This window comes from Betta splendens, chromosome 11, assembly GCF_900634795.4.
Source record: "Betta splendens chromosome 11, fBetSpl5.4, whole genome shotgun sequence".
NCBI classification, from domain to species: Eukaryota; Metazoa; Chordata; class Actinopteri; order Anabantiformes; family Osphronemidae; genus Betta; species Betta splendens.
In genome coordinates, this window is record NC_040891.2 from 5,889,071 (window position 1) to 5,898,487 (window position 9,417).

Sequence of the window (9,417 nt, forward strand, 5' to 3'; positions counted from 1 at the left end):
TAACACCTTGACTTAATGTGTTCTCTGTCACATTGATATCTGTATAAATGTATATTTTTATTATATTGCTAATGTGTTTTGTTTTTTTACAAACAATGGTATTAAGTGGTCACAAATCCTTGAATGGTACCATGTGTTTTAATACTACACGTCTGCCTCAGTACATCTATATTCGTTAATCATCATATCCTGTATTCCTGTACTTAATATTTGACAAATTTAAAGCAATGTTCTTGCTTTAAACACTTGCGTGATCAATGTGCGCTGGTAAATGACTCTCATTCGACTCAACTCGTTGCGCATGCGCAGTGGGTGTAGCTCACCTTGCCCCACTACGAACTTGACGATAATTGCTGTGCGCGGCAGGGTGAGCCAGGGTGCACGCTTTTATAGAAACTCGTTTTAACTACCACCATGCTCCCGTCCTCTGGTGGAGTCAGACTAAACCGAGTTGCGTTACAAGAAATCATTAGGCTAAAACCGTTTCCCCGGCGGAGACGTGTTATTACTGATCCCAGCCAGCAAGCGACCGAGGCCGACTCCGTCCAAAGCGGCAATAAAGCCGGACAAGGTTTATTAGCGGAACAAGTGGCGGATGCAGATAGCAACAAGGAGTTTTGCGTAGCTCCGTCGAAAAGAAAGAGGAAAAGATGTTATGAATCACGAAGAGACGTAAAAGAAGAGCCAACCGAAGGCAAGTATCAACTGGTGCCTTGAAACAGAGTCACAATCGCTAAAATATTTTATGGAGCGGGTCGAGCTCGTTTCTGTTCAAATATATAACATAGGACGACTGGACTTTTATGGTCAAACCCCACACGTGTAGGCGATAGCGGCAGGTCAATCGGGACGAGTGGGAACCCGCAGCTCCATCGGTGCCCACCGGACACTCGAGTAAGGTGCACCGCTGAGAGCCGCTTAAATTAGCACACGCACGGCCAGTTAACGCGTTAATTGGCCGACATTGACTCACTTTGACGCAATCTTACAGTCTTACTGTTAGTTTCCTGGTAGATGTAAGTCTGTAGCTATATAAATAGTAACTTGGTGTTTCTTTTTCCTGAATCTGTCCGATGCTAAGCTAACAGCGCGCCCGACTCACGTGTTTAGTTAACGCCATTGATTGTTCGCTGTCCTAGATGTTAAGTGAGGCACTTTTCAAATAAAGTGTCCCGCGATAGGAAACGCTGAGGTCAACGGACATCAAATGTCAACTTTTGCCTGGGAAGCCTTTCAGACAAGTTGGAGGTTTCTGCTTAGATTAGTTTTGGGAAACTACTGTTGGTTTATAATCACTAAATCTGAGTGGAGGTCATTTGCTAGCTTCATTCCTAAAGTTGAAACCACTGTATAAACACTGTTTACAGGTATTCTGGTAAAGAGTAATGTAATTAGATAAAAGTTGAAGTGATTCCATGTTGGTTTCTGGAATTAGTAGTGCACAACTGCTTAAATAAAATTTTTAGCAGTGTTAGATCAAAAGCTGATGATCCAGTATTGTGCTCAGTGCTCTGTTTTGTTTACACCTGCAGACAATAGTCGTCCAGAAGGGTCTTTGAGAAGAGCAGTGGAAGCAACTCGCTGTAGTTTCTGTGGTGACTGTAAATGTTTTTTGTCTCAGCGGTGGGCATCCGGTAAACGAAGGGGACAGAGCATCAGTCCTGGCCTAGACCCATCTGCAGCTAAAATCAAGTTTTGGACAGAAAACCAATTCGCAGAGGATTCTAAGAAGAATGTCATATTGATAAACTCAAGCCCAAAAGTGACACTTTGTGATGTAGCCCAGTACTGTGGCACATGCAGTCACAGTTGTGGCTTTCTGTTAACGGATATTCTTAAAACCAAAGTTGTACATTGCTTCAAACAAAACATGACATCTGGCTTTCGGTTTTGGCCTGGCTGCTTGGGCCAAGACAAATGCACAAGTAAGGATTGCGCTTCAGCTAAAAATGCTATGTTCGTTCCAAGGGTTCCGTCTGAGGAGAACGTCTGTCTGAGTCTCAGTGGACATAAGAGGAAGATAAAAGACTGTCCAGATGCAGAGATGCATGATTTTGGAAAGGGTGGGACAACTGAAGCCACTGCAAGAAACTATGGGGAATACAGGGCCAACATGTCAGAAAGAGATGGTGGGGAGGAGAAGCCAGGAGCAGAGATGCACAGAAACAAAAGGATAAGGCTTAAGGATAACATTAATGGATGTTTGTCCACAACCTCAGGCTTAACGGACGTCAATTATGAGACAACAACAAACAGCTCTTTAGGAAAAGAGCAAATGTGCTACTGGATGTCTGATAGTCTGCCAAGTCTAAAACCTATATTCCACAGCTCTAGCATCTTTGGATCAGCAGCGACAAAAACAAAACACAAGAAACCTTGTGGCCAAATAGGTGAAGTCCCAGAAACTGATGCGAAACAAATGTTATCAGAGGTTTTCTGTGAAGAGAGAGCGGTGCTAAAAGATGATCCGGAGTCGTTCACTTGCCAACGCGTGAGAGCCTATATCAGAAAAATAAACTTTTCTTGTGCACGTACGTACATGCCCTGGCCTTTCTCTAACCGTGGCTCATCCCTTACAGCAGATGCTAGTAGTACAACCTGTCCTGCAGATAGCTCTCCAATAAATCAGTCCAGCACACTGAGCAGCCAGACCAAAGCACCTGCAGGCCCGTCTTTACCGTCAACCAACCACGCTCAGCCAAGTAAGGAGACACGAGGGGAAAATGGGGAATGCACATTGACTCAAAGGACTGGCAAACTACGCGGCTGCACATTTTCATACTCCCCGGACACTACGCAGGCTGAACAACCTCTACACTGTCACGTCTCAGACACAGCTGGGCCTTCCACGCCAAGTCAGTGTGGTAGCGAGCTTCACACTGCCACGTTCTCAGCCTCATCCACGCCAGTGAATGAGCCGGAAACCAACAGCACCACAGCTACTCCTTCCCCCTCAGCAATTGCTTTGAGTGACTGGGAACTGTCATCCCCATTCACAAGAGGTGGTTTCAGCCACCCCTCAGCCACACAGTCTTTGTTTCTTCTCAAGAAAGGCACAGGTGTTGAGTTGGCAGATGCTCATTCTACCAGCGCTTCACCGTTGTTGCCTCAGTTTATGCCCAGTCCTCTGGAAAAACTTCAAACATTTCAAGCTTCAAGTAATTTTGCACAGTTAAGTTACTCTGACTCGTCTCAGTCGTGTGAATCCTCCCTCATTTTGCCCCAAGAGGAGCAAGAAGTTGATGGAAATTGTTTTTCTGGTGTAAATTCCAGTTTTGGTGGGCTTCTAAAAAGGGCTTTTGAAAGTCCCGTTAATTACAATGCTTTCACAGAACATTGGCTAGAGGCCAACTCGGATAAATTTATTATTTTCCCAATTCTATCTCCAATCAGTTCTCCACAACGATACTCACAGACAACATCCTTGCCCCAAAGTCAAGGCTGTTCAGAGGGAAAGGAGGTTAACAAGGACCTCAGCAAACACAAAGTGCTACCTGGATATCACGTACCACATGTTAGAGATGACAGTTCTCAAAGCTGCAATGAGGATGTCGATCACCAAGAGCAAGAAGTAATGTCAGAATGTACTCTGTCTGCCCCTAGCAGTCCGAGAGATGTAAGTAATAGTAATGATGAGAAGAGCCAGGATCAAACCGATTTGGAAGAGGGAGAACAGGGTAACAGCAGTTCTGAACAGGACCTCTTCAATTATAAAGTAAAGGGAACTCCTTCCTCCACTGTTCTGACGGAACCACATTCTCCTCCTAACAATAAAGAAGATGATGGGGCAGACTTCAACAATGAGGTGGCTGGTGATGGTCAGCCTGGTGTTTTGGATGAGTTCACTGCTTATGAACAGGATATCCTGCTTGTGGATGTGATCCCGGATGATTCCGAGCTGTTTGAAAACTTACCTGAGCAAAGTCTGCTGAAACTGGGACCTGTAAGGTTCAACAAGGTGGCCAAAGCTGCCAGACCTGGTGGCTTGGGAAAGATGTCAGTACACGGAGCTTCCACGGAACAAAAGTAAGGCTTCATATAATAATTAATTCAGTGAAACTGTTTTTTTTTTTTTTTTTAAATAACCTTTTGCTTGTGTTTCAAGATTTTCACCAGTAAGTGTGAATTTTGACTGGAACAATTCAGAAATTGCAGGTAAATGATTTAAAAAATAATTCAGTGTCCTAATGTCCTTTTTAACATGTGACCTAAAACTTGGTTTTATATGTTCTGTCTGTTATGTAGAGGAGCAGGAAAGAAGGCCATGGAGACCTCAGTCTAGTAAAACAATTGTGTGTCTCACCACAGACAAGGAAACGCACAACACGGTAATGTGGCTGTCAATGTGGACGAGGAGACTTTACAGGATAGATTCAAAGCACTGTCCTGTCAGAATTCTGCATGTTGCAGCAGCACAACTTTGTTTTATTGGAATAAACAATAGTGATAATAGTCGTGTCCAAACGTGTTGATATTCACGAGACGTTCGCTCTATCTGTGTTTGTCTTTGAACAGTGTCAACCGGATGCCAACAACAATGGCATCAGCAGCGGCTTGGAAAGGTAACTGTTTGTATATATAACAAGAAAAACACCTGCTGTATCCATTTAATGTCTTAGTGTTCAGATGGTCATTGTGTCAGTATTTTGTAATAGGACTCAGCCCATCCAGACAGTGAACTCTTCACATGACATCCCTCCGCTTATGAGCGTAAGAAATGGTGAGGGAAAAAATGTGTTGCTTGTATAATGGACTTAAATGTCAAGATTTAAAAATGCTGAGCTGTTATTTTGTCCTTTTACTCGCCACAGCGACAAGCATCACAAACCTGTCAGAGTTCAGACGGGAGAGATCAAACCCTGTAAGCTTTCTGTTAAATAATGAACCCTCCTCATGTCCCAACAAACATTGCTTTTTTACATTTGAATGCTGCCGCATATAGGGATGGAAATAGATTCATTCCCATTCCCAGACATTTTGTTCCTCTCTCTCCAGTACTGCAGACGTTACTTCAGTGAGTCACTGTCCTGTGGGTTCAAGATGTGTCGCTTTCAGCACGTGCCTGTGGACGGTGATGAGAAGGTATGCTCAGCGCAGTTACAGCAGTTTGTCAAACTGCAAATCCACATTTTCCTTCACTGAGTAAAGTGGATTCAGCTACAGACTATTGTTGGAAGCCTAACCTTGAAGAAACTGAAGTCATGTTTTTCTTCTGTCTTGTAGTTCTGTATTGAAACTGTGATACGATTCACTAAAAATTCATTGTGCCTCCAGAAAGCAGGTGTGTTTTTATTTATTATTATTATTTATTATTATTTATTTATTGTTTTTGCTTACGGTGCCACTTGCCCCTCCGTGACCTGTCCTCTCCTCCTCCTCTTGCCTGAAGGAGCTGTGTTTACTGGCTACTACCAGAACAACTCGCCTGGCGTGTATTTCTCCGTCCCTGTGCTGCTGTCACTCCTCTGGGCTTTGCTCAAAGCTGGAATGGTGTCTGACGTCCTCTCAGTCCTCAGCGTCAGCCTGGCCTACAGGATCGTGGTCAGTCTGGCTGTAACTCATCCTGCTGTACACCCTGTATTCCCGTAGAGGGCAGAGGATATATGTTTTTGCTCTTTTTGGCACTTTAGCTACTGTTTTCTCATCACAGTGCATCTGTGGGCAGAGGAATAGCTTTTAAACATACATTATTCTCCTGGTCTGTTGGTAGCCAAGTTACGAGTTCCTGGAGGCCCTTTTTAACTTTGTGAGAGAGAAGAGTCTAACAGACCTCATGCCTGAGCTGATGGAGCTCACAGCCAAGGTATTTTAATTCTCACACACTCCCTGTGGGGTAGTCGTGTATTATATCTTTTATTGTGTGGATGCGTGTTGGCAGATGGCCAGTTCAGGTTTGAGTCTGGACGACCACTGCACGAAGAACACTCCTGAGTTGCAGCACGCAGTCCATCCAGCCTCCCCTGCTTCAGTGTAAGATGAACTTGCCATCAATCAAATATAGTCATAGAGCAATAACTTTATTTCTAAATTGTGTGTTAGTGTTTAAATCAGATATGATTATTTCATTAAAAGATTAAGCCCCAGTGAGCCCTTTCCAGAATACATCAACTTGACGCAGTCTGTTCAGGAAATAGAGGTTAGTCTTACCTTTTCTTCATGAATGACGATGGAGGAGGGAATGGGCAGGGGTTTAATATGCCATTGTACTTGTCTATCAGCTTTGTGGCAAACAAGAGGACTGGAGGAGAATGGGGGAGCTTTTTACATTTTTGTGCAAGTTCAGCCAACATCCCAACCAAGTGGAGCAAATCAGCGGTCGCATTGCCGTAGCACTGCTGTCTGAAAGCAAAGACAAGCTGTCTCTGCCCTTCGCTGCCTTCGCTGATACAGGTACATCTGTTATTTCAGTTTTAACCTGAATTTGTGTCCCCATCACAGTTGAGGGTTGTTAATGTGATCTTTTTATTGCTTAGTTTGTCAGGGTGAAAGTGAACTGATCAAGAGTTTCTTAGGCAGAATCGGAGTGTCTCTCATGTTGCGATACCACAAAACGCATCAATGGGTCAAGGTAAACACACCCTCCTTTTTTCCAGACCTGCCAAACTTAATATCAGTGTGCTTATGAATCAAACAAACGATAGCGGTGCAATAATAACAGCCAATATTTCCCATGCTTCCTCTAGCTGTCGTACTGTACTCTGGGTAACCTTAAGGGGGGTCTGTGTGTGTACATTAATAATCCTTGGCTCCATGCATAAGCTTTAATAAAACTCTGTACAGGCTTTAAATGTGTGATAAGTTAGGCTGGTCACTCTGCTCTTCAGGATGTCTGGAAGATGCAGTTAAGTCAGTGCAACTGCCGTGTCTGTAAATGTAGGGTCGGAGGGTGGTGGAGGTGCTGTCGATGTCGAAGGTCAACTACTCAACTATGAAAAGCTTATTTGGGAATGAGGACGGTGCGTCACGCTGCTGCCTCATCACCAAGGCTGCTGAGAACTTCCTCCGGTGTGGCAGCGTGGAGGGCGCTCTGAACACACTGCGAGGTATCAGCTCTGACTGGTCCACACACCTCATGACGTGACAAGGCACCCGCAGGTTCAGGGTCTGTTTATGCATCTTTCAATGCAGAGAACAACTGGTTCCTGAGCTCAAGCTCGTGGCCGTGCGAGCCTGCTGATCTGGAGAGCAGGAGTTGTGTCTTGTTGAGTCTGGCTGAAAAAACGTCTCACCGTGACACCCTAGAGGTGCTGCACAATCTCCCTGGAATTAAAGAGGCAACTGGTGAGAAACACCATCTCAGGCTCCATTTTATATTTCTAGATTCGGATAAATATGTTCTGGCTTTTATCCACAGTTTGTTCAGGTCGAATGGTGTGTGTGTGAACAGTGTGTGTATCTTTTTAAATGTCTTCCTCAGGCCTGATGGACATCTCCAGATACAGTGCTCTGTTTAGTTCTCACCTACAAGTGTGTGTGGACAGACAGATCCTGCCTGTAGCCTCAGACACTGTAGAACTCATGCTGTCAAAAAAACTGCCTGTTGACCGCGGTTTGCTACAGATACTTTTACACAAACTGGGAAAGCAAAAGCTCTGGGTTCGTGCACGGGAGGTCTTCAGACGTGAGTATGATTTCATTTTTTGGGCCTCTTCAAATATTTATGGTAATTCTGATTTCCTGAAACACAAGTGTCTTTTTACTCAATGAATTTCTTAGATGCTCTGAGTGTGGGGTACTATCAGGGTGTGTCTGCTCCAACTGGTTTCATGACACTGATGGTCCCCTGTTTTCTCGGGGAGGTGGAGCTGGCTTTCACCTTTGAGATGTTCATCGTTGTCAATGCAACAGCCATTCTCCACAACTCGGACAGCCCCACTGCCTCCCTGAACATCACTCTGAAAAGGTAACGTGTGTTTGTCTTTGTGTCTGAGCGTGCCCTGGTAGCAATATGCGATTTGTCTGAATGGTTTCCTCCTCCTCCTCCAGAACTCAAAGCTCTGAGAGCGAGTACCTCTCTGCTGGCAGCCGCCTCCTCTCTGCAGCTTGCATCCCTCAGCCAAGACTAACTGTTCAATACACAGCAGTGAACGCCTCGCAAGAGCAAGTGTTCACGCTTGACATTTGCTCGGCTCGGCAATGGCTCCGCTGCAATCATCTGTGGGCCAATGAGGTGTGGATGCAGTGAACCAAATGGGTCTTCCCCCATTGTACTTTTCATTCCCTAGAAACTGTTTATTTTCACAAACATCATTCTGCCTGTGGGACAGCAACCATTGAAACCAGGAAAAACAACGTGCACTTCAGTTGAAATGATCCTGTTGGCTAAAAAGCACAATATCAAAAACTCACCCCAAAGACTGAAAACAACAAATTTAAAGTCTTGCAAATAACATTTTCATTTTTTTTTTCGATTGCTCAGATTCTGTGAATGTTTGGAAGAACAAAACATCTGGCATAGTTCTGTTCAGGTGTTATGCTTTCATTTTCTAATTGTGAATAATATCTTAATGTAAGTGTGTGTATATGTGTATTATGGTGTTTAGTCTTTGACAGTACTCTGGTACTGTTACGTGCTATTATTGATTGTTAAGACCTCAATTCATTACTTCATTACTTGTTCCCAGAGTTGTTTTCTTTGTATGGTGTTTTTATAAAAACAGTTCTGCTTGACATATTCTGACTTTGTGTTTTTTGGGGCATCAAAGGTGTAGCCAGCAGGGATAACTGTACAAATGTAGCAGTGAGCCCAGTTTCCTACAAATGTGTCAGCCCTCGTTATCCCAGCATCTGTCCGGTTACTATACAAACCTGAAGGATTGCTTTGCTACCTAACCACCAGGGGGAGATATGGTATTATGTATAACAAAATGGAATATTGCCTATGATGTCTGTAGTTCCTTTCAGCGCTGAAAATCCTGAAAGGAGGTGCGTTTAAAGTAGAATAAAAGTGTGCCTGATCAACATTCATGTGGGCCTAATACATAACATCTTAGTAGAGATTTAAGACATTTAACACTATTAAAAGGCTCGGGAGTTCATTGATATGTTGTAAATTCACTGGTCAAACAAGAGTGTTAACTGGATACGATCATAAGAGCTTTTATGACCCACAGAAAATCATAAGACTGTGTTAAACTTGAAAAATGCTTGATTAATTTAACCATCACAAGTGAAATTTTCTCACGTTTACAACATTATAACCTCTGGCATGGTTTCAAGCTATTTACCATTTTACCAAACCTTCCTTACTTTAAAAGATTAATATTGTAACTGAGATGATTGCAGTAACCTTTACTAGCTGCGTCATATTTAATAGTTCTCATCTGACATATTTGATGATGAATTTAAAAACTTACTAAAAGAAGACAAGGCGCCAACTATGTTGTAGTTTCTCTCTTGAGTTGAGCAGCTCCTAAT

The 9,417-nt window shown here is 43.5% G+C and overlaps 1 protein-coding gene across 4 annotated transcripts; it reads left to right on the top strand.

Moving 5' to 3' along the window:
* The first annotated feature begins 217 nt into the window (after positions 1–217).
* On the top strand, positions 218–8,674 carry topaz1 (testis and ovary specific TOPAZ 1). 4 transcript variants are annotated; one of them, XM_055512870.1, is made up of 20 exons: positions 218–694; positions 1,533–4,026; positions 4,106–4,155; positions 4,246–4,328; positions 4,516–4,562; positions 4,656–4,720; positions 4,812–4,861; positions 4,996–5,082; positions 5,224–5,281; positions 5,390–5,541; positions 5,711–5,803; positions 5,879–5,970; positions 6,073–6,136; positions 6,219–6,390; positions 6,513–6,568; positions 6,878–7,043; positions 7,129–7,281; positions 7,418–7,621; positions 7,717–7,903; positions 7,987–8,674. In XM_055512870.1, the coding sequence occupies exons 1-20, from the start codon at positions 415–417 to the stop codon at positions 8,183–8,185; spliced, it is 4,752 nt and encodes a 1,583-aa protein (XP_055368845.1). In that variant the 5' UTR covers positions 218–414; the 3' UTR covers positions 8,186–8,674. The 4 variants fall into 4 exon arrangements, with proteins under 4 accessions (XP_055368845.1, XP_029022821.1, XP_029022822.1 ...); XM_029166988.3 differs by having other exon boundaries at positions 235–694; positions 6,474–6,568; XM_029166989.3 differs by lacking the exon at positions 218–694 and adding an exon at positions 740–894 and having other exon boundaries at positions 6,474–6,568.
* The last annotated feature ends 743 nt before the right edge of the window (positions 8,675–9,417 follow it).

Bases quoted from the DNA above. Each gene is read 5' to 3' on its own strand.
- topaz1 (XM_029166988.3), top strand. From the start codon at position 415: ATGCTCCCGTCCTCTGGTGGAGTCAGACTAAACCGAGTTGCGTTACAA. The intron at 5,542-5,710 runs GTCAGTCTGGCT...GTCTGTTGGTAG, and splicing joins GCCTGGCCTACAGGATCGTG to CCAAGTTACGAGTTCCTGGA. The intron at 6,137-6,218 runs GTTAGTCTTACC...CTTGTCTATCAG, and splicing joins AGTCTGTTCAGGAAATAGAG to CTTTGTGGCAAACAAGAGGA.